This window comes from Hemitrygon akajei, chromosome 7 (genome assembly GCF_048418815.1).
Source record: "Hemitrygon akajei chromosome 7, sHemAka1.3, whole genome shotgun sequence".
Classification (NCBI taxonomy): domain Eukaryota; kingdom Metazoa; phylum Chordata; class Chondrichthyes; order Myliobatiformes; family Dasyatidae; genus Hemitrygon; species Hemitrygon akajei.
This window is the reverse complement of record NC_133130.1, coordinates 159,438,026-159,462,094: the sequence shown is the minus strand read 5'-3', so window position 1 is coordinate 159,462,094 and position 24,069 is coordinate 159,438,026. Positions and strand designations below refer to the sequence as shown.

The 24,069-nt window shown below is 41.8% G+C and overlaps 3 protein-coding genes and 1 non-coding gene across 6 annotated transcripts in view; 1 reads left to right on the top strand and 3 right to left on the bottom strand.

Moving 5' to 3' along the window:
- The window catches only part of snapc4 (small nuclear RNA activating complex, polypeptide 4), a 49,580-nt gene extending 44,650 nt beyond the window's left edge, over positions 1-4,930 (bottom strand). Inside the window, exons 1-3 of one of the 2 annotated variants that reach the window (XM_073052324.1) lie at positions 4,689-4,930; positions 3,516-3,553; positions 1,788-1,967 (exon numbers count right to left, since the gene is read on the bottom strand). In XM_073052324.1, coding sequence (XP_072908425.1) covers positions 1,788-1,967; positions 3,516-3,553; positions 4,689-4,812 — 342 coding nt within the window. In that variant the 5' untranslated portion in view covers positions 4,813-4,930. The remainder of the gene's footprint in view (positions 1-1,787; positions 1,968-3,515; positions 3,554-4,688) is intronic. The other variant, XM_073052325.1, reaches the window with a different exon arrangement.
- LOC140731317 (Z30 small nucleolar RNA) lies at positions 3,939-4,035 on the bottom strand. Its single transcript, XR_012099792.1, has one exon. It is a non-coding gene; the product is annotated as a Z30 small nucleolar RNA (small nucleolar RNA).
- Positions 4,931-6,642: 1,712 nt separating the features above from the next.
- Positions 6,643-24,069, bottom strand: part of entr1 (endosome associated trafficking regulator 1) — a 19,618-nt gene continuing 2,191 nt past the window's right edge. The window contains exons 1-8 of one of the 2 annotated variants that reach the window (XM_073052323.1): positions 21,539-21,631; positions 19,337-19,452; positions 16,749-17,189; positions 12,081-12,154; positions 11,328-11,439; positions 10,908-10,970; positions 10,622-10,761; positions 6,643-9,904 (exon numbers count right to left, since the gene is read on the bottom strand). In XM_073052323.1, the coding sequence (XP_072908424.1) occupies positions 9,796-9,904; positions 10,622-10,761; positions 10,908-10,970; positions 11,328-11,439; positions 12,081-12,154; positions 16,749-17,189; positions 19,337-19,452; positions 21,539-21,560 (1,077 nt within the window). In that variant the 5' untranslated portion in view covers positions 21,561-21,631 and the 3' untranslated portion in view covers positions 6,643-9,795. Of the gene's footprint in view, positions 9,905-10,621; positions 10,762-10,907; positions 10,971-11,327; positions 11,440-12,080; positions 12,155-16,748; positions 17,190-19,336; positions 19,453-21,538; positions 21,632-24,069 lie in introns of those variants that run through there. The other variant, XM_073052321.1, reaches the window with a different exon arrangement.
- The window catches only part of pmpca (peptidase, mitochondrial processing subunit alpha), a 19,033-nt gene continuing 16,566 nt past the window's right edge, over positions 21,603-24,069 (top strand). Inside the window, exons 1-2 of the mRNA XM_073052320.1 lie at positions 21,603-21,700; positions 21,794-21,993. Of these exons, the coding sequence (XP_072908421.1) occupies positions 21,654-21,700; positions 21,794-21,993 (247 nt within the window). The 5' untranslated portion in view covers positions 21,603-21,653. The remainder of the gene's footprint in view (positions 21,701-21,793; positions 21,994-24,069) is intronic.

The following is a 24,069-nucleotide window of genomic DNA, read 5'->3' as shown; positions in this document are numbered from 1 at the left end:
CACATGCAGTCCTTGGGACTGAGTATTCATTTCAATTTCAGTTAACTGCATACTGCATTCAGAACACTGGAAACACTCAGCACGTTGGGCAGTATCTGCAGAAAGCTGAAACGTAATTCTATTCCTTTTTCCTAACACGCTGTTGACCAGCCTGCATTTGTTGTTAATAGTTTTCCTGCATCTACCTTGTTTAAAAAAGTTCAGATAACTAGTCTTTTCTGGCTAATTCTGAAACCAGGTCATCTATCTCCAAGTCAGTTTTCCTCCTATATTAAGAGTACCCAACTTCTTATGCCATGGACCAATACCATTAAGCAACCTGAGCTGCTGAGTAGTAACAGCATTCTCTTTTGTTTCAGATTTCTAGCAACTGCTGTTTTCTACATCACGGTTCTGGCAAGTTTCATTGTCCATTCCCTTTCATGGAGTCCATTCATCTTCTAATTACTCCAGACATATCAGTTTTGATTAAAAAGCATTTGCTTCCTTCTCTTAGACAGCACCCGGTCAATCTTGCCCGTTCTGTTTTTTCAACCATTCCCTCTTTCTGCAGCTTGTCCCATATTTAAGAAACTATGTATTTTCTTGAGGGCAGTGTGGAAAGGACTCCTGGGATGAACTGCTGACTTCTGAAGAACGGTTAATGCTGGTATGTTGACCTGAAAGTTCTCTCTCCACACAGCTGAACACCTATAGTTTTTTCCATTTTTATTTTGAAATTCCTCAGAAGCCGCAAGCATACAGTTGATGAAACAGCATACTTAACTCTGGGACTGAGCGGAGTTAGGAGACCTGCATATTGTCTCAAATACACAAGGTCATTCTTACCCTCGGCCAACAGGCTCTATAATGAGTCAACCTATAGCCAGGGAAGTGATCTTGTAATCTTTGACTTGCAAATCTTGTAATCCTTATTTTTTAAGACAGCTTATTTTTATCCTTTCTTACTTGCCTTCTAATACTTGCATATCTGTGCACTTGTAATGCTACTGTGACACTCCAATTTTCTTTGGGATCAATAAAGCATCTATGAGGGGTGATTGATAAGTTTGTGGCCTAAGGTAGAAGGAGATGAGTTATTAACTTCAAACTTTCTGCATATTCACTCAAAGAGTTGAACTGCATGTGCAGGTAATGAAAGTTGCATAACTCATCTCCTACCTTAGGCCACAAACTTATCAATCACCCTGCTGTGGACCACTTCTGGAGGTCCAAAACGCCGAGTTCTACAAAGAAGGGATCCGTATGCTCCATGACTGTTGGACTAAGTGTGTAAATGTAGGTGGGACTATGTTGAAAAATAAATGTGTTAGGTTTTCTAAAATGGACTCCTTCTACCTTAGGCCATGAATTTATCAATCACCCCTCGTATCTATACCCTGAAATAAGGAAGTGGGGGTAAAGAATTATCAATGCCCCAGTAGCCGATAACTGTAAACACTCCAGCAGAAACAAAAGCATGAACCAGGTTAAGATTGCAATTGTGTGATGTTTGAACTTATATCCAGGCACATTTAATACAGGCTAACACATGGTGACCATGAGATACAGAACTTCAATCATTGCCTAGTCCTACACCCCTTTTAAAGCACTGAGAGAGTAGTGGAAGAACAAGAAAAGGAGGTGTTTTGGATGACAAAACCCTGCAACCCTAGAACAGTCCATTGAACCAGAACAGCTAGGCAGTCACCTACACATCCAATAGGAAGAAGTCGGAGCAGTGCAGAAAGTCTGCCGTTTTACACAATGCCCAACTTTCTCAATCCACCTCAGCCCCAAAGAGTCACCTGCTGTTCCTTGTTGTGCTTGAGCAGCAACTCCAGGTCCTGCAGCTTCTCCACAATCACCTCCTGGTACACCAAGTTCATCTGCAGGCAGGTTTCGGGGTCCTCAGGAAGGTCATCTCCCTCATCATCCGAAATACTGTCAGGGACCTGAGGGGCAGCTTCCCCAAGAGAGGCCTCCACCTGAATACAACAACAGTTACTTCTTCCACCACCATCCCTCATCATCTGCATATCCCACAACATTAGTGGCATATCTGTAGATCTAGTTGGTAAGAACAATAGATAGCTTAAGAATACTTTTGAAAAAGAGAGAGTGGCATTAGAATAGGAGGCACCCATAGCTTGGTTGGCACCAATACCTCCCAGTAGAATCTTGTGGTTATTTTCCTCATAATACTCTTATGATTGTAGTTTCGCTGACCAGGCCAACATTTTTTGCATATGCACAAGTATTCATAAACAGGGTTATCAGATACATTCTTGAATTTCTACCCATACAATAAGTGTGTTCGCATGGTGCATGTGAGTAGTTACAGAATTTGGAGCTTTTGACATGTGAGGGATGGAAAAATAGCTCCAGGTCAGGATGTAGGTCACTTGGCACACGTAACATGTACTTTGCTGCCCTTGTTTGGTCAACAGAAGATAAAACTTGACAGATGCTGTTGAAGAACCTATAGGAAGACGTTGGAATGAACTTTGTAGATAAGAAGTCACAGGCATGGATCATGGAGAGGAATGAATAGAGGTGTGAGAATTGGATACTATATCCCAGAAATAGTCAAACTCCCATCAAGCTCCTAGCTTGTCCTTTCCAGATAGTGGAATGAATTATTTAGAAGACAAAAACATGTAGTTTTGGATTGTGTATGCAAGGAACATTATAGTTGTTTTGGAGGCGATGTAGTGAAGGCCAACTAGGTTGATTCCTGAAATGGTTCACATCTGAATGGAGACTGAGCAGATTGGATCAGTGCTCATTGGAGTTTGGAAGAATGAGACTGAGATTGACAGGGATTGACATTGTGGAAGTCAAGATGACTTTATCCCAAGTGGGGTGGCCCAGAACTACGGTATATATAGTTTCAGAACAAGGGATCACAAAGATGGAATGGGGGATTGTACCCTTTTGGAATTTTTTAACCCTGAAAACTATGATGTCATTGAATAGAGTCAAGGAGGAGACAAAGATATATAAAGTTAGAAAGGAGTGAAGATGCATATCAAGAAGACAGGAAAGTGACTCTGAGGTCAAGATCGGATAAGCCATAATCTTACTGAATGGCAGAACAGGCTCAAGGGTCCAAATGATCTACATCACTGTAGGTAGGCTGAATAAAGCAAAGATGGATGGAACATTGTGACTGATAAGAGCATTAATGTACGTAGACTCGTTTTTTCATCTTATTTCTGTACGCACCAGATGAAGGAAAAGAGTTGTATATGCTGTCCATTATTATTAGTTACCAACATTATCCAGTGCAGTCTGTTGTAAAGACATATGTGGGACAGATAGGAAAGAAATACAAGTACAATAAAAGGGAATAGTTTTTATTCTGCCAGTTCAAATCCAGCAATGAAACCACAAATGACTGGCAACCTGCCTCATGAAGCATCGCTCCAATTGAGATCATTCAATGGCTCAATATTTGCTCTCTGCCTTTTCACAAACAATTGCTCTTTCTGCAAGAAAGATTTTGGGCCTAAGTAATGCAAAGAGTTCCTTACCAGTTGGATACACTCAGCTTCCTCTTCATAATATCCTGCTGGAGTAAGAAAAGGCATCACTTCACAAATACAGCAAATCGTGTACAGAGAGGAACATGATTATGCTTCTTGGAGACATCATTAATCTTCACAAAAAGGGAAGTACCTAATACTAAACCAGATAAGGGGTGCCTCCCAGCAATATAATCCCCCTTGCCAATTTCCACAGTTGAATCTTCTATTTTTTTCCCAGTTTAATCAGAAATAGGAGCTGGATTTATAAAGCACCATTAGGAAGTGGCATTAAAGCACAAAGCCCCAACAATCATTCATAATGGATAGGCTTTGGTTGCCAGTGGCTCTGAGTTCATACACCCCATTTAGTTTTATACATAATACCGCAAAATAACACCCCCCCCCCCCTTTAAGTCCTACTATTAACTTTAGCTCAGAGAGAAGATTAAATGTTCATCTCCTGGTCAGAGACACCCAATGGAGGGTTGGCAATACCAGGTCAGAAACTCTCAGCTCATCACAGCCTTTAATGCTCATTCAGATATCTTCAGCAGATCAAAACAAACCAGAGCCCTGGGACCAATCTGACATCCTCCAATGCTATGCAAAACATCATTTCACACAAAACAAGCTTTCACTTTTCTCCCACCTACTTTAACCCGTTCTCCACCCCGCATTCGTTCTCACCACCTCATCAGACCAAACCAAAATCATTCTCAAACACGAGGTAATCTGCAGAAGCTGGAAATTCAAGCGACACACACAACATACTGGTGGAACGCAGCAGGCCAGGCCGCATCTATAGGAAGAAGTACTGTCGACGTTTCGGGCCGAGACCCTTCGTCAAAACCATTCTCCCCTGTTCACCCTCTCTAGCACCTTCACTCTCACTCTTATTGCTTTCTTCACTCCCTGGAGCGAAATTAGGCAGTTTCTTTACCAGAGGTATACAATTCTCTCACTCTTCATCTCCCAAAACACTGCCTTTTCCTTAGTTGCTCACACTCCCTCCTTGTCCACTACCCCATCGACCCCCTTCATCCCAAGTAACCTTTTTTTAACCCACTCCTTCCCTAAACCCTTCTCTCCTTTCCCTCTCTTCTGCGTATAGTTTTCCCTTAGCGCACCGCCACCCCAATCCCCTAGTCGCTGGACTAAGGTTTCCCTACCACCACTTACCGCTCTCCTTGCCTCCCAGGTCTTCAATGGCGCCCACTCCCAGGCGCTGTTCCAACTCCAGGATCTCCCGGCGAATCCGCTCTCTCTCCGCCTGTAATATTTCGCTGCCTCCCTGGGCCTCCATCGCTGCAGATATAGAATGTTGGACGGACCTCGTAGTTTCGGCACGGAGTCAAAGAACGAAGCGATATCGGTGCTGAGGACCCACACCTCTCTCAGCAACCATTTCGTGAGCACGGCCCCTGGAGAATGCCAGGTTCTAGTTCCGGTTCCGGTTCAATCCTAAGCTCCTCCCCTGTCCTTGCAAACTCTGCCATTCCCCTCGCACAAGTGATTTTCCACCCGCAGCTCATCAGAACTATTCCCATCCGGAATCTTGCACCCCGAATCCAACATCCTCCTCATATCCGTACCTGTTACCCACTCAGTTCTCTCAAATAACCTCCATCATCAAAGTAACGGAGATGGGAGTAGACTCTCACATGGTGGATTGGATAGTGGACTACTTGACAGATAGACCTCAGTATGTGCGGTTGGGAGACTGTAGGTCTGACACGGTGGTCAGCAGCACAGGAGCGCCGCAGGGGACCGTGCTCTCTCCGGTCCTGTTCACCCTGTTAACATCAGACTTCCAATATAACTCGGGAGTCCTGCCATGTGCAGAAGTTCGCTGATGACACGGCCATAGTGAGGTGTGTCAGGAATGGACAGGAGGAAGAGTATAGGAAACTGATACAGGACTTTGTGATATGGTGCAACTCAAACTACCTGCGTCTCAATATCACCAAGACCAAGGAGATGGTGGTGGACTTTAGGAGATCTAGGCCTCATATGGAGCCAGTGATCATTAATGGAGAATGTGTGGAGCAGGTTAAGACCTACAAGTATCTGGGAGTACAATTAGACGAGAAGCTAGACTGGATTGCCAACACAGATGCCTTGTGCAGGAAGGCACAGAGTCGACTGTACTTCCTTAGAAGGTTGGCGTCATTCAATGTTTGTAGTGAGATGCTGAAGATGTTCTATAGGTCAGTTGTGGAGAGCGCCCTCTTCTTTGTGGTGGCGTGTTGGGGAGGCAGCATTAAGAAGACGTCTTAATAAGCTGGTAAGGAAGGCGGGCTCTATCGTGGGCAAAGTACTGGAGAGTATAACATCGGTAGCAGAGCGAAGGGTGCTGAGTAGGCTACGGTCAATTATGGAAACCCCTGAACATCCTCTACATAGCACCATCCAGAGACAGAGAAGCAGTTTCAGCGACAGGTTGCTATCGATGCAATGCTCCTCAGACAGGATGAAGAGATCAATACTTCCCAATGCCATTCGGCTTTACAATTCAACCGCCAGGAGTAAGATATGTTAAAGTGCCGGGGTTAGGACTCAATGTATTTAAGTAAACTACTTAAGAACTTTTTAAAAGCTATTATTAATGCTTTTTGAGAGGGTGATTTTAGATGCATATCATATTTTTACTGAGTTAAGTATTGTATGTAATTAGTTTTGCTACAATAAGTGTATGGGACATTGGAAAAAAATGTTGAATTTCCCCATGGGGATGAATAAAGTATCTATCTATCTATCTATCTAAACTCCCTGTGGAATAAACCACTGCTTTAAGTTTCCATCTCTGAACTCCACACTATGGTGCACCCCATCACACTTTTTCCAGTTCAAACGCCCATTCACACAAGCTTCAGAGTGCATTCCATAAACTCACACGACTCAGCCTGTACCTACTAGTGCCCACGTATACTTCAAAACCTACTAATCACCATCAAGTGCCCTCATTGAACCCAATTCACTTGTCATATCAGTGTGCCCAAACCCCAGATATCGAAGTTGAATTTTCAACCATCAGCAGCTGGAGCTTCAACTGGCCATAAAATTACTAGGTTGTTGTAGCAGCGCAAGGTGTTTTCTAATATTTCCTTAAGAAACACATTTACTGCCTTTTCCGTTTTAGTTTGGAAATGATTTAATATTAAGTTTACAAGATGAAAATACAGCACCCCTTTCGTCATCCGGACTGTGCACGAATCTGGAGGCAGATTTGAACTTGCCCATATTCTGTAATTCATACAGGAAATTCTACCCAACCAATCACAAGGAAGGGCAAGTTTTACAGATAAGTAAAACTCTAGGGGAATAATTTTAACATGAAATTATTCCCAATTATAAGTTTCATGTGACTATAAACTACTCTGCTAGCTTCATGATATAAGGGTACATTGAAATAAAAATGTGGTTCCATGAGGAATGAACTAAGAATTATAAAATTCAAGCATTTCTATCATAACCTGGGCGCATGAGTTGATAATTTATTTCTGATATGTACACAAATTATAAATTATTTCAATCATTCCAGTATATTATACAAAATCTTAAATAGACATCTCAGTGTTAAAAATATAGTTTCTTCAAACCCAGTTTAGTAAGGAAGGACTAACAAATCCATTATTTTCTAATTCTATACTACAAGGCAAATAGTTCATAGTTCCCTCTCAGCAGGGGCACCCCACCCCACCCTGCTGTTATCACCTTACAACAGAGTAAACAACTCTTTCGACCTCACCCCACCCCCACTTCCTCTTGAAATTCCTTGAATATGTGAACATCTTTTATCCATGCTTTATCTCTGCAGCAAAACGACACATTTACACTCTGTCCCAGTACCAAAGTAGTTCTGATCAAAGTTCCAAACTGTTCCACTGCTTCCTCCATGATGTGTATGCAGCCCTTAACAGAAATTACATTCTCTTCCAATCATCTGGAACAGACCAAGCTCATCTGGTTCCATTCTTATTCATTCTGTGGTGGCTAGAGTTTGCAACGTTTTCCCATCATACTCTCATGCAATTACCTTTAAGATTCCTCTAAGATCTTCTTTCTCACAGTGAGGTTGACCTTCAGCAGCAACATCTGAAAACACAACTTCGGTTTCCACAAACCCTAATAATATTTTGATTTACCTCACCATGTCTTATTACTTAAACTGTTAGTGTGCTTGTCCATATACTTAGCACTGGATAATCAGAAATTTATCCTATCTAATACTACCAGTATTAAATCCCAATGCAAACTGTTCTCCAGCCACCAACTCCATCCTCTTCCTAGCAAGACTCTGATGCTACATCAAAATGTTTGTAAACTTGCTTATATATTTTATTCATTCAATCATTAAGATATCCATATCAGTAAAATTATCTAACATTGTTTGGTTTAGTGTAATTGTTGCTGTAAACTTCCTTTTGCCCTGTTACCTGAGTGCTCCCAATTTTATTTGTATGACTTCAGCTGTCAAGACTCAAAGCTCTGAATTATATTCCTAATCTTCTCTTTTTCCTCTTCTAAAATACCCCTTAAAATTAGAATTTGGATTAAACTCTGGGTTTCTGCACCAAGGTGCCTTGGCGTTAAAATATCAGGTCATAACAATCCAATGAAATAATCTGGCTGATTTAGAGTATGTACCAAAAACACACACAAATACAAGATTGTTGTTGCCATTCCTTGTAAGAGAACACTTGTACCACAAGCATGCTGGGGTTAAAAGTGTTTTAAATTACACAGACGTATTTCAAAGAATATCCTTGTATATTTTCAGTTTAGAAAATCAATGGCAATCTAAATGATCTATTATGGGAAGGATAGGAAAACTCTTTTACTTTAATGGGAAGCCCAGAATATGGGCATAACCTTAAAATGAAAGCAGGATAATTCAGATTTAAGATCAAAAAGCAATCTTCACATTGATAATAGAATTATTGTTCCCTGATAAAGCTCCTAAGACAGTGTTCCAATTGGACATCTCAAAACTGAGATGTTCGTGAAGCAACTGTACTTAGTGATAGGGAATCAAGGCAGGTAAATTAATTTAAGAGAATGTTTTAAATGCCTATGAGAAAGGGGTTGAAGGTATTTGCACAATGCTGGATAATCATAATTATAATAGTTTTATTTGACTGCAGCCGTGTTCCTGCGGGGATCACTAAGTTTAGAGCAGGAGTGAAGGTTGTTCTGGGCTAAAGGCTGATTTATACTTGTGCGTACAGGCTATGCCGCAGCCTACGTCATAACCCTGATTTTCAGTTCTGCGTCGCTCTATGCCATAGCGAGCATGCGTTGGTGTGCGCCAAAACGCTAGTTGGTGGTGGGGTTTCTATGCCACTGTGTTGAGTTTCTTCGTGAGAGACACGGACGAGGAAATGAATTTCAAACATTTTCGCATGTCAGCAGGTAGGTTTGACGATTTGGTTCATCTATTTTGTATCGGTGTACGCACAGCCTACAGACATGGCGGAGAAGAAGCAACTGGAAATGCGCAGGAGGAAGTGCGATGCTACCAAGCGGACCAATCACAGTTGTTGCGATCTGCGTCACCACGACGCGTGAGTAACTTTTCTGGAGAGGTGCACGTCATCCTGTAGGGTACGCGTCACCTACAGCGTAGATGCGACGCACAAGTATAAATCAGCCTTAATCCTTCTACCACTGCCACTGGCAGCTGAAGTGGCTGAGTGACTAATGGCACACTGGTGCTGCTGCAGCCAGGGATCGAAGTTTGAGAACTTTCTGACAAATGCAAACACCGAACTCTTGAAAAGCAGGAGAAACTTTAAACAAAGAGGATCATCCTGGTTACACTGCACTGCATGAGGTAGTGGTTTGAATGAGGAAGAGGGAAAAAGTGGTGAGCTGCAGGAAGTTAGGTGAAGAGCAAGGAGCCTACACCTCCATAATTTAAAAAAAACTACATTTAAAATACAGACTTTAGAAGTATTGGGGGCAGGTTTTTTCCTGAGAGGATGATAAACAGAATTTATAATGTACTCACTAATGTTGTAGGTGAATAAAAAATGTTTACATCATCCTTTCTATTTGATACAAATAAGGTGTTGATGGTAAAACGAAATTATGGGATCCAACCAAACAAAAGAAGACATTCAGGAACAATTCAAGCATAGACCAGGCCTTTCCAGAGTAGTGCATTTGCTCTAAACTCTGTACCATGGGCAGTGGGGAGTCGATCAGGCCCTAAGTGTCATGTTAATAAATACTTTGCAGGTAATGTTCATACTGCATTGGGCGGAGCTAAATGAAGTTAATGACATCAGCTAGGATCTTCCATTTTATAGTAAGGTGGTAGTTCAGAGATTTTGTCAATAGACTTCAGTAGATCAGCTGCCAGGCGTAGCGTTTCTGCTCCACACATGATCTGCCTAGAAGCAAAGGGGATAAAAACGGACATATGAAGACACAGTCTGCAAGCTTGGCAAATTTTACATTGTTAATAATTTTGATTTTCTATGAGCTGCATTGATATAAATCTTAGAAAAAGCCTTTATAACATTGATTTTTGATTTGAATCTGCACAAAACACTCCAGTTCTGAAATAAGCCTAAGAAAATGCAGGAAACACTCATCAGATCAGGAGGAGAAGAGAAACTGGGTTATCACTTCAAGTTGAAGACTTTGTGAGATCCTCCTTGCCTGGGGTGAATGTGTTCACTCCTCAAGTTATTCAAATCATAATTAGGTGCGGCGAGGTCAGAGGCCAGAAAGAGCTCTCCTAACTGAGTAACTGGTCAAACCTGGGCCTGTAGTGTTCAGGGCTAGATTGATTTTGTTCCTTAATGGCAAAGTGAAGATTTCATCTCCAAAATATTCCAATGGTCTGAACATGGGAAGATGGAGATGATAGAGTTAGTAACCTCAGAGACACTTTGTTGAGAAGTGGATGCAATATGTGTGTCTGAGAAATTAGAAAAGTTATAAAAGATTTTGGGTAGGATATAAAATGAACAAAGGTGCTTCCCTTTCCTAATCCCTGATCGCCTTCACTCCAAATCTTTCCCTTTCCTCTCGTGTCTCCAATATTTCTTTCTTTCTAAAGCATTTGCTGTCTTCTTAGGAAGAGCAAGCTGTCAGATGCATACTTCACTGAGGTCTGAGCTTCATGTGCAGTCTTCATTAAATAGTCCGAAGCAAGTCGGGCACTATTTTTTGCTGAAGTCAGAGCAGCAGAATCTTGAGATCGAAGCCTTTCATTTTCAGACTTGCATTGTTGTAGTTCAGCCTGTCACAATGAAACAAAGGCACAATCATGATCTACGTACAGAGTAGAGTGAAGGTGGTGACAGAGAGAAAGGGATAATGAGAAAAAAAAGAGTTGAATGGGAGAGAAGAGTGAGAGGAGAGACAATTATAAAATAAACATTCTACCTGTACAACTGTAAGTTCTTGCCTCAGCTTAGTCACAGTGTTCTCTGCTTTCACTGCCCGTTTCTGAAATAGATTAATAAATGCAAAGAATTGGTACAAACCCACTTACTTTAGTGCTGTTTTTCCCCTTACAAGTGTATTTGACAAGCAATATGAAAAACGCATCAACAAATGGGAATGTGAATTGGGAGTAGTTGTAATTTCCATCCAGGATCAGAGCCCATTCAACCCTGAGCTGGAAGTACGTGCTGCCACATTGTCCAGGCCAAACTCCCACCCACAATAACCAGATAAATTCTCTCTACTGGGTTTTGAGACCAAAAGTGCAAGTGAAGCTGGAAAATTGAGCTGGGTTTCCACTGTACTAGCAGGGACAGTGTTGAATGGGTCCTGCCCTCTCTCACAGAGTCCTGTTCTCACCGTCATCAGTTGCAGATTCTCTTCTACTTGCTGAACCATTGCTTCTAATGCTCGTGCTTCCTTTTCCTCTTTAATTTTCCTTCTTTCCAGTTCTTCTTCCAATTTCCTAGTCCTAGGGAAATGGCCAGTGAACATTTAATGTTACAGCATATCAAGAGTTGTCATCGATGTCTCTCTTTGTAATTCTCCAGAACTGCAATGCAAAATGTCCCTTTCCAAACACCACCTATTTCTCCTCACTACTTTGATGAGGCACATGGCCTTCTAACATCAATCATCGTTTTGACATGAGTGATTTAATTGTGACTTTTTTTTTTACAGCTGAAGCACTACAGAGCTTTACTCATGAGGCCAAGGATAAATCTGAACCTGAGCTGCAGAGATGAAAGGTCAATGTCTAAACCCTTCTGTCCGATCTGTAACAGTTCAAGGAAGGGAAGAAGAATACAGTAGTGTTGAAGTTAAATTGAAGTTAAATATGCTAAATTTGATCCCAGTATCTATTTGACCCCCCCCCCCCCAAAAAAAATCCCAATTTCAATAGAAAAGCTGGCCAACTGTCACCATTTTGACTCTATGTTCAGGTAGACAATGTCGAGTTCATTCAAGAGCTGGAAAGTAGCTTTTAAATAAAATTGAGAAGACAAAGAAAACAGAAAGAGCCGATCGTTCGTTGCTGGTTGTAGTGCATTTCCTATTCATGCTGCCTTTCCTTTTGATCTTTACAAAACTACTACACTACATGCTTCATACCTCTTTATGTGGTTCTTTGCCAGTTGCTTTGCTTCTTTAGTTTGTCTCCGTAAAAGAGCATTTTCTTCTTTCAGCTGGAAGAGAAATGAGGATTATTTCCAATAAATTTCAGCTACTGGTACCTCTGATGATGTCTCCACCTTTGCCACTGCCAGATTCAATCATTTCAGTGCAAACGTGGAAAGTTTTGCATCTTCTATCCACCTCATCCAAAAGTATGCTGCCTGTGTCCTAACTCACACCCATTCCTGTTTATTCATCCTCCAGTTTGTTTGCTGAGATACGGTTTCTCCTTATCCAGCCACACTTCAATTTATATTTCTCAACCTCAAGTTGAAATCCCTAGATACCTTTACTATTCAATATCCCTAAATCTCCTCTACTCCTAGAACATTATCTTCAGTCTCCAATCCTCTAGCTATACAGTAGTGTCAAGAAAACAACCTCTCCCTCAATGTCACAAAAACAAAGGAGCTGGTTGTGGACTACAGGAGGAATGGAGACAGACTGGCCCTTATTGACATCAATAGATCTGGGGTTGGGAGGGTGAACAGCTTTTTGGCATAAATATCACCGAGGATCTCACGTGGTCTGTACAAACCGGCCGTGTGGTGAAAAAGGCAAAACAGTGCCTCTTTCACCTCAGACAGTTAAAGAAGTTTGGTATGGCCCCCCAAATCCTGAGAACTTTCTACAGGGGCACAATTGAGAGCATCCTGACTGGCTGCACCACTGCCTGGTGTGGGAACTGTACTTCCCTCTATCGCAGGATTCTGCAGAGTGATGTGGACAGCCCAGCGCATCTGCAGATGTGAACTTCCCACTACTCAGGACATTTACAAAGACAGGTGCGTAAAAAGGGCTCAAAGGATCATTGGGGACCCGAGTCACCCCAGCCACAAACTGTTCCAGCTGCTACCATGTGGAAAATGGTACCACAGCATAAAAGCCAGGACCAACAGGCTCTGGGACAGCTCCTTCCACCAGGTGATTAGACTGATTAACTCATGCTGACACAACTGTACTTCTATGCTATACACACTATTCTGTTGTAGATACTATTTATAAATTACTATAAATCATACATGGCACATTTAGACAGACACCTAACGTAAAGATTTTTACTCGTATATGAGAAAGTAATAAAGTCAATTCAATTCAATTCATTCATACAATACACTAAATGAACACTAAAATTCCTTCTAGAAACATCTCTACCCCTTTTACAACCAATCCAGTATATCCCAATGCTTTAATCTTTCATTATCCCTGCAATATTTTTGAAACATTTATCCAATTCCTATTACAGGTATTCCCTGACTTATGAACATTCAAGTTATGAATTTTCACTCTAATGTCATTGACTCTTAACTTATGAAGCTTGTCTTGCAGTAACAAAAAGCTCATCAATTCCTACCAATTGTGCATTTTGTTAAGTATTTTCTTCCAGAATTTTCTGTCAGCATGTCTGTGCTCTGCTTCTTATCGGAATCCATCAGCATTTATTCAGAAAGTCCTTTATCAGAGTAGCGTAGCAGTTAGGGTGACGCTATTACAGCTCAGCACATCGGAGTTCAGAGTTCAATTCTGGTATCCTCTGTAAGTAAGTTTGTATATTCCTTCCCATGTATGCATTGTAGACATCCCACCCTGTAAAAACTCATTTCAGGGAGGTAGCACCACCACCTGCGCCCCCCGCAGCCCCATATCTGCACCCCCCGGTCGACCTCCAAGGGTGTACGTACAGGACATTTGATTATGAAACACAACAATTTATTTGATCACATATTGAAACTATTTACACACACACACACACACACACACGTCAATTTATTGTGTGTCAATGAATTTGTTACTTTTGCAAGACATCAGATTCACAAGTGAGACAGCTGACTTCTGAATTCTGTCTTAATGTGGCGCACCATGCTGAACGCCCTTTCTACATCACAATTAGAATTTGGCAGCACCAAAAGCAGCTTCATCAACTGGCAGAGCTCTTTGAATCTCAACTGCCCTGTGCTCACAGATTTTACTTTGGACAGCCTCCCCCAGAACTCATCAACTGGCAAACTTTTGTAGTTTGGCACCTGTCCTTCAAGGTTAGTTGAGACGTAATCCAGGACTTCCAAGCGGAGCTGTTCTCTTGCATCTGCCTTGATCACTTTTGGAAATCTCTGTGCCAAAGTCAACATCTGCTCTGGATTCACCTCATCTTGGCTCTCTGTGTTGATCACTGACAGATTTTTTGGAACACTCTGCCATGGCACAGCAGGACACTAAACTGAACTGATGGACGATGAAAGAGAGAGAGAGAGGTCAACTGTAAAGCCCGCCCACAGAGAAAACTGATAGGTCTACTTAACACAAAGAGAGACCAATCAGGATGCTCTCTCTGTCACTTTCTCATTACATCTGTCACTCGCTCTCTCTGTCTCTTTCTCTCTCTCTCTCTGTCTCTCTCTCCCTTTCTCATTAGCTGACTCTCAAAAAAATCAATTTCCAGGATATTGTACATAATTTGCGGGCGTCAGGGAGCCACTATCAATATGTGGGAGACTCCTGGAACTTCCGGGAGAGGTGGGATGTTTGGCATGGTTTTTCTCCAGGTACTCTGGTTTGCTCCCACAGTCCAAAGACCTACCAGTTAGTAGGTTAATTGATTATTGTAAAATGTCCCGTGAAGTTAGGATTAAATTGGTGAGTTGCTGGGCATTGCAGCTCAATGGGCCAGAAAGGCCTTTTCCACGGTAAATCTCAAAAAGAGGATTATGTATTTTCTAAGAAATCATGACAAGCTATAAATAGAAGCGAGACGTAATAAACAGAATTGAAAATCAAGTATTTAGTGCACATCAGCCATTCAGTTAACTTGCAGTTTCAGTGGTGTGAACAATCCTTAAAAATGCAGACAAGATAAATGTTAGTGCCCAAATATTAACCCTTCAGGTATAGTGGATTCTGGTTAATTGGGACACATTGGCACCAGTACATTTTGGCCCAACTAAGTGAGAAATAAGCAGTAAGATAATTCAGAACTGTATTGCTCACTGCAGTTTCAAACATTCAGACTTGGCAATGACAGAAAAGATTTCACTACTTCAAAAAGTTAGGAACTAAAAATTTGAAGGTATCAACAACCATCTGGACATTACAATGAAAATGAAGATTTGGATGATGCAATTGTAGTAAGAATCCTAAAATGCTGGCCAGAGAGAGCAAGGAAATGTGTGATGTGCGGGGGTAGGGTGACCTGGGTGATTGGTGACCAAGGTATTGTCTCTGCAGACCTGAGCCTGCAGTGCCCCAGGCAATGGTCACGTGAAGGGTCGACCTGGACAAAGGATCGGCTCAGGTAGGGGTGCAGAGAAGTGACCCGGGTATAAGAGAATGAGCACACTGGTGGCGAGATCTCTTGGATTTGGGCTCACCCACAGGTTAAGTTGTGACTGACGCTGTGGACCAATTGGAACAGGCTCAGGCATGCTTCCGAGATAAGTACCGCTTGTTGTAACTTAGCAATAAAGTTTGTTGTGTGCAGCAAGACTTATTTCTATTGGATCTGCAAGCTTTTGGTACAACAGCGATCATCAATATCATCGTATGAAGGCAGTCCATTACTTGCACCAGGTGTCTGAGCTGATTTTGTTCATTTACAGTCAATCAAAAGAACACAGCAACATAAAATTACTCCATCAATAGCTATAAGGAATTAATACACAGTTTTATAGTACTGTAGTAGTATTGTGTTCTGATTTGCTCTGTATGTCATTTAAAACATAATTTGTTACTCAGTTAATTGGTAGTTTGTCCTTTTTTTGCCTTTTCAACTGCTTCCCTGAAACTCTGGCTAATTAGGGCGAACGCCAAGTATCAGTGATGAGAGTCAGTGCATTTTGAACACAACCACAGGAAACTGATGCTATTTAAAAACTATTCGCTCTAAGCACAGTGTAGTGTCTAAAAGCCACACAAATACACTTGACTGATGCTAGTTAGAAACTGTTCAGCAACACCATCTGCCCCAATTAAGCAGCACAGCAACCCAAAATAAACAAAGAGACCTGGGTATTTCCTTGATTACTTTTTGATCTTAAAGTATATCCCAAATAAGTGCCTCCCCTAAATAACCGATCGCTCAATTAACTGGGTCCTTGATTCTTGAGCTCCAGAACTCAACTAGAAACTAGAAACTATTGGAAAACTCAGAGTAAAACTAATGGAAAATGGCTTTTAACTTACAATTTTTCACTGAATTGAACACTCTCTTTAACTACAAATCTTTGGTAAAACAAAGAATACCTGTTCTACTAACCCTAATGCTGCTGCCACCTAATTGACAGTTAGTTTTATCCATTCCCTGTAAGAAAAAAAATGCCTTCCATCCCCTCAATACTTCTCACCAATCACTTTAAATCTTTTCCACTCAGCCATTTCTTTGTATTGTGAATTTCAACAATCCATTGCTTCTTTAATCTAAGGAGAGCACACCCAGCTTTTCCCATCCATCCAGGTGATTGTATTCCTCATCCTTGGAACTTGCTAGCAAATTTCCTCTGTACTTCTCCAAAGCTCTCCCGGCCTTCTTAAATTGGTGCTTTAATGAGACCCAAGGTGAGGGGGTGGGGTGGTGTTGGGGGAAACCAGTATTTTATAAGGATTTGACCTTACCTTCTCATTGCTTAGTAACTGACTTTGATAGAGAACCTCCCCGACCAGGTCAAAGTGATCCTTTGGAGGGTCATGGCTATCGCAAGTGGGGTCCGTTTGTGAGGTTGCGTTCCCTTTGCAATGATTCTCTTCTTCCTCCTCCTGTTCGTCGTCCACTTGCCACTCGGATGGTGCATACTGGGTGCTGTCATGATGCAATAAGTCAGCAGGGCTCAGTGTAGGTGGGGTGTTGGACATCTCATGGAGAAAGTTAGAGAAACCACACTCATGAGCAGCCTCAATAATGGCAGGCTGGTACGTTTCACTCCAGTCATCGTCCTCTTCATCCAATGAAGGACTGTTGGGCATTAGATCTGGGAAGTAACTCTCTGGAAAACTCAGCTTCAAGTTCAGTTCTTCGGGGGCAGACAGATCGTCTTCAAAGGCAACTCCTATGGAGTCCTGGGGTGGAAGGTTTGTGTGAAGAAAGGCAGGGGACAGTGGGTGTGGGACAGGGGAAGAGTTGGTAGAAATCAAATAGGTAAGAAATACATTGTTAGTGGAACTACTAGGAAACAGAACGGCTGCATGCATGGTACGATTAAAGTAACAGAATAAACTACCGAGGAGTATACAAATTAGTTGTGTATATTGTTTAAACAAACTATGAGTCTTGTAGCTCAGTTTAACAGGACAGCCATTGCAGAATGTAAGTCATTTTAATGACCACAGGAAAATGAATTAGAATCAAGCTTTGCAGCAGCATAAACAAAGACATTTATCAGGCTATTTGAGAGAATTATCTAATTTTTTCCTTTCCTTTACTCTTTCCCATAACCCTTGAAATATTTTTTTCAAATATTTATGAAATTTGATTTCATTTTTTCAAATCTCCTTGTCTAAACCCTTTGAAAACTGTTCTGTAAATAACAATTTTCACATTTCTCTCACTGATGGTCTTGCTGTCAGCTGCCTCGGCCCCAAGGCCTGAAACTTCCTTTCTAACATATGCTACCTACCTCTAGAAGAACTGTTACCATCTCAAAGCTTTAGACTGATTGAGCAAGTGGACAAAAACATGACAGATAAGTATACAATGTTTCATGGTGAAATTACAGTTGGGAAAAAAATGAAAGGAAATGTATTATTTAAATGGAATTAGAGCAGTAAGTGTTGACGTACAAAGAGATTTGAATGTCCTTGTACTTCAGTCACTGGAAACAAACATGATATTGCAACAAACAGTTAAAGAGAGTAAATATCCACCTCGCAGATAATCAACACTGGCGCACCACAGGGATGTGTGCTCAGCCACACAGCTACACCCATGACTGTGTGGCTAGGAACACTTCAAATGCCATCTATAAATTTGCTGACAAACAGCTATTGTTGGCAGAATTTTAGGTGGTGCTGAAAAGGCGTACAGGAGTGAGATATATCAGCTAGTTGAATAGTGTCGCAGTAATAATCCTGCACACATGTCGGTTAGACCAAAGAATTGATTGTGGACTTCAGTAAGGGTAAGTTGAGGGAACACACACCTGTCCTCATAGAGGGATCAGAAATGTCAAGTTCCTGGATGTCAACATCTCTGAGGATTTATCCTGGGCCCAAAATATCAACACAACTACAAAGAAGGCACAACAGCATTTATATTTCATCAGGAGTTTGAGGAGATTTGGTGTATCACAAAAAATACTCACAAATTTCTACAGATTTTCCTATGGAGAGCATGCAAGCATTCTAACTGGTGTCATCATCTGGTATGAGGGGGGTGAGTTATTGCACAGGATCAAAAGATATTGCAGAAAGTTGTGAGCTTATTCAGCTCCATCATGGGTACTAGCCTCCACAGAGTCCAGGTCAACTTCAAGGAGCAATGCCTCAAATGACCATCATTAAGGACATGCCCTGTTCACATTTTTTACCATCAGGAAGGAGGTACAGGTGCCTGAAGGCACACACTTAATGATTCAGGAACAACTTCTTCCCATTTGCCATTTGATTTCTGAATGGACATTGAACCCATGAACACTACCTCACTACTTTTTTTAAAATTTCACAACGTATGCCAGTATTATTAAAACTCATTCTGAAAGCATGTTGGCCTTCTGTGAGTTTCGGTCACCTTATCTAAGAGTAAATAACATTTACCATTTGAGAGATTGGAGCGAAGATTCACCAGACCATTTCCAGGGATGTCGGGACTGCTGTATTAGAGAGTAAATCAACCATTGTGTGCATTCATTGGAACTTTAAAGAGGGATCAAATTAGAAAATCCTGACAGGGTCTGATAAACTGATAAGGGGAAGTAATATTTCCTTTGACTGGGATCTAGAATGAGGGTTCTCATCTCAGGTTACAGAGACTGAAATAAAAAGCAAGGTAAGTGAAATAAGGAGATAGATGATTTTCCAGACACAAAAGATATATGGCGTAGGGGTAGAGTGGGAAACTGTGATGATAGATAATCAACCATCATTGTATTAAGTGGTGGAGTAGGCTTGCATGAGCTGATCCTATGATTCCAAGTAAATCTCCCCTTTTCCAAGAATGAAAGTTCTCTACTAACCCAGGTTATTGCTATGAGAATAAGAGTTGTACGCACCTTCAGCTGTTGCTGTGTCTGCTTTTTCACCTCTTCCCCTTTAGTTGTTGACTGACTTTTAATCTTGATAAATTCCTTAAAGGAAAAAGGGTTTGTTTCTTCATCATCCTTTTCACCTGGAAGAGGCAGGCAAAAGCAAAAGAAAATTAAATGACACAGTTCAATAAATGTTCAGTAACGCTGTAGAAACTGGTCTTGATCAGAGCAGTGCCAAATTACTAAACTTGCTTTTTGTGACACCTGGGAGGGGAAAATATTATCAACCTGTGTTCCTGCACTAGTGCTTAAACTGGGATGCATCTGATGGAGATTGGAAAGCTTGTCCCATCCCCAAAACTAAGCAGTCCGGTGATATTTATGACAACATCGGGGGAAATGATGGGGCAGAAAATTGCTTGGCTGATGGTCAAGTAGTTTCCTGCCCATCATTTCCCCAGATACCACAGAATAATGGATTTCTGGCCATTAAATGAATCAAGAGATATGGGGCTAGGGGAGGAAAATGGTGCTGAGATAGAAGCTCAGCCATGATCACGTCGAAGATCTTTGAGAGGCCAAAAAGCCCCTTTATGTTTTTATAGGCAGGATTACTCCTGATAGTTTCAGCCACCTGAACTTGCACTTTCTCCTGTACCCACTTGTAAAAGCTTTAGTATATAACTCAAACCAACATTCCCAGCATAGAGCTGTGGATATACTGCACCGTGAAAGGGTCATTGATATATCATCTGCCGCTCAAATGGGCATCAAAGAACCTACAACAGCATTACAAAGTGCAGAGATGTCCCATTTCTTTAGGCAATATTCATCCTCAACTAATACTCAGAACAAAACAACTAGATATTAAGAGGAACAGCTGGAGTGGACAGCCAGCACCTCTTCTCCAGGGCACCACTGCTCAATACAAGTGGACATGACTTTAAGGTAAGGGGTGGGAAGTTCAAGGGGGATATTAGAGGAAGGTTTTTTTACTCAGAGAGTGGTTGGTGTATGGAATGCACTGCCTGAGTCAGTGGTGGAGGCAGATACACTAGTGAAATTTAAGAGACTACTAGACAGGTATATGGAGGAATTTAAGGTGGGGGTGTTATATGGGAGGCAGGGTTTAAGGGTCGGCACAACAATGCGGGCCGAAGGGCCTGTACTGTGCTGTACTATTCTATGTTCTATAGAACATTATCTCAGCTGTTGCTTGTGGTATTTTTGTACCAGAGTCAATATGTTGGTAGTCATTCGAGGAACGTATAAAATCTGATTGAATCCCATGGGGTGAGGTGTTATTGGAGGTACACTTCTTGGGAGAATGACATATAAAGGGCCACTGATTTGTATTGTTAACACTGTTTCTCTCCAACAAAAGAGTACTTCCAGTATTTTCAGCATAAAAAGCTGACACACTCTGAGATAACAAGGAACTCCCAGTTAACTCAATGGGCAAATATCTAGCTAATTGACTACAATGTGGGAAGTTATGAAACTCTCTACTTTAGCAGAAATAAAAAAAGCAGTGGCTAAAATCAAGGAATTGCAGAAATCTAACATGCAGCAGTGTGTGGGTGCCCTTCCCGAAATGATTCAGGAAGCTAATTATCTTTTCTTGTACTGGAATTGGTCTGTGAAATAAAGACCACATACAGAATACCGTGTACGGTATTGGCGTTTTTATACAAGGAATGACGTTAAATCATTGAAAGTAGTTAAGTGAAGGCTTAGTGGACAGGTATCCTGGATTGTTTTGTTAGGAGAGGCTGTAAGAGTGCGAGATGACGACTGAAACGTACACAATTTTAGGAGTTTTAACAGGATAACTACAACGAGAGCGATTGTTTAAACAATAAGGGGTCACTCATTTAAAACAGAGGTGAGACAAGATTTTATTCTCTTCGAGGATTATGACCATTTGGAACTGTGGATGCAGAGTATCTGGGTATTTTAAGACAGGTAAATTGTTTCTAGATAAGCAAGGTGGGGGGGGGGTTGAAAGTGGGTAAACAAGAATGCAGAGGCAAGAACAGATCAACCACTATTCTCGTTTAAAATCGCTGTGCAAATGGCTCGAACCTCCGGAGACAACTGCAGGGTGATTCCAATCCCGCCACCATTGCAGTTTAACTGCACTGAAAAGGGGGGGGGTCAGCAGCTGCCTTCTACCGGATCGAGGGTTATCCCACAGACCCAGCGTCGGTGATCATACCACCTCACCTCGCTCTCCCCGGGAGCTCATCCTCACCCCGGTCAGCAGGCCGTTGTCAAGGGCCACTTGACCCGGAACTCGTTCTTGCCCAGGCAAGTGGCCGGAAGTTCACAGGTAGCCAAGATGGCGGCGCGCATGACGAGGCTGAGGTCGTGGACTCAACTCCGCAGGTAAAAAGCACAGAGACGCGGTAGATGCGCCTCAGGATCTCGTTCCTGGTACGTCCTGTGTCGGGGGTTAACGCTCGGCTCTCTGTGTCGCAGGTGTGGCCTCGCCAGCAGCAGGCGGTACAGCAGCGCCGGGTATCCCGGGATCCCGCTCTCCACGCCGTTGCCCAATGTCCCCAAACCGAACTACGCCACGGCTGGCGACCACGACAAGCATGAAACGCGCATCACGGTGCTGGAAAACGGATTGCGGGTGGCCTCGCAGGACAAGTTCGGCCAGTTCTGCACAGTTGGCGGTGAGTGGAAGAGGCTCACAATCGACACTAGCAGCCATTCTTCAACCCACATCATAAGGACACAAATCAGTTTATCTGATCCTTATTACAGTGCTGTAGGCTCGATGTTGATTTCGATATACTGCCCCCTCCCCCGTTTCTTAAGTATCTACAAGTAGTTGCTTTGAGACCAGAGTAATTTATTCGCTAAAGTCAGCTTTACGATCTGATGTCCATGTCTTCTAGTTTCTCTTTGCATCCTTAACTTTGTATTATGCTTCAGTGATGTCAATGTCTCAGCATGGTAAGAAATTCCAAAAATGTACAACTTGAATGAATAATACTTTCCCTTCATCCTTGCTTTAAGTTCAAAGTAAATTTATTGTACATATGTCACCATTGACAACCCTGAGATTCATTTTCTTGAGGGTATTCTCAATAATAACATTAATAGAGTCAGTGAAGGACTCCATAGACTTGGGTGTTCAACCTGTGTGCAAAGGACAACAAACTGTGCAAATACAAACAGAAAGAAATATTAATACATAAGCAATAAATATCAAAAACATGAGATGAGGTGTCCTTGAAAGTGAAGTAACATTTCAATGATGGGGCAAATGAAGCTCCTTTGGTTCAGGAGTTATCCCCTGATGGTTGAGGGGTAATAACTGTTCCTGAACCAGGTAGCGTGAGTCCTGAGGCAGCAAGAAGAGTACATCCTGGGTGGTTGAGGTCCCTGATGATGGATGCTGCTTTCCTGTAACGATGCTCTGTGTAGATGTGCTCATTGCTGGGGAGGGTTTTACCCATGATGGGTAAAAGTAGTGGCTATATCCACTACTTTTTATAGGATTTTCCATTCAAGGGCATTGGTGTTTCCGTAATCCTGTGATCCAGCCAGTCACTATACTCTCCACTGCCCATCAATAGAAGTTTGTCAAAGTTTTGGATGTCATGCCAAATCTTCGCAAGCTCCTAAAGAAGTAGGGGTGCTGCCGTGCTTTCTTCATAATAGCACTTGTGTGCTGGGCCAAGGACAGGTCCTCCAAAGTAATAACACCAAGTCATTTAAAATTGCTGGCCCTTTCCACCTCTGGCCCTCTGAGGACTGGTTCATGGACCTCTGGTTGCCTCCTCCTGAAGTCCAGTAGGCTCATTGTGAGGCTGTAAATCCAAGTTTAGATGCTCAGCACCTATCCTATTCAGTCCTTGAGGACCATGCATGTCCCTTTGAGAACACCTTTTATTCTATTGAAATACACTGAGTAAAGGTAAATGTTGGTCAGTCTCACCTAATAACATAACCCAGTCATCCCAGAATCATTCAGCTGCACTAATTACGTAGTCATGTATTCACATTAAAAAGCAGAAGACTACTGACGCCAGAAATCTGAAATAAAAGTAGAAAATGCTCTGGATTCTAAGCAGGTTAGGCAAGATTTGTGGGGAAAACATGGTAAAGTTTCATTGATTTGAAACATTAACTCTGATTCTCACCACAAATATGGCCCGAGTATCTCCATTTTCTGGTTTAAATTCATATTGAGTTCGCAATCCCAAAATGCAAATCAGTAAACTCTTGTCAAACCTCGTAAAATCACAGCAAGGCTTGATTCCTTTTGAACCCCAATTTTTAGTAGTTTTTCACCATCTAAAAAGAATTCTGTTTATTTGTATTTCATACTAATGTGAAACCCTTTTTTATATAAAATTATTTATCTGCCACTCCTTTACCTACGTACTAATTGATCTGTAACCCTTTACAGATTCTACACAGGCCACTTACCCATCAGATTTTGTGTCATCAACAAGCTACGTGGCCAGGACCTACTCGTTATGACTATTGAACTCTGCTTCACAGTTTAAATCATTCATACTGCAAGCTGCCCTCTGTGTTCGAGTGGACACCTTTTGAATTGCTTGCTGTCCACACTAGTGCACTATGATTTATAACAGGGACACATTGGTCCATCTAAAAATCAAAAAATACCTCTAGCTTTTTAAAAAAACAAATCCGATTTTGTATTTCCCCCTCTGAGTGGTTGATTTCACATTCCTTTACATCATACTTCATTGACCATATTCTTTGAGATACTT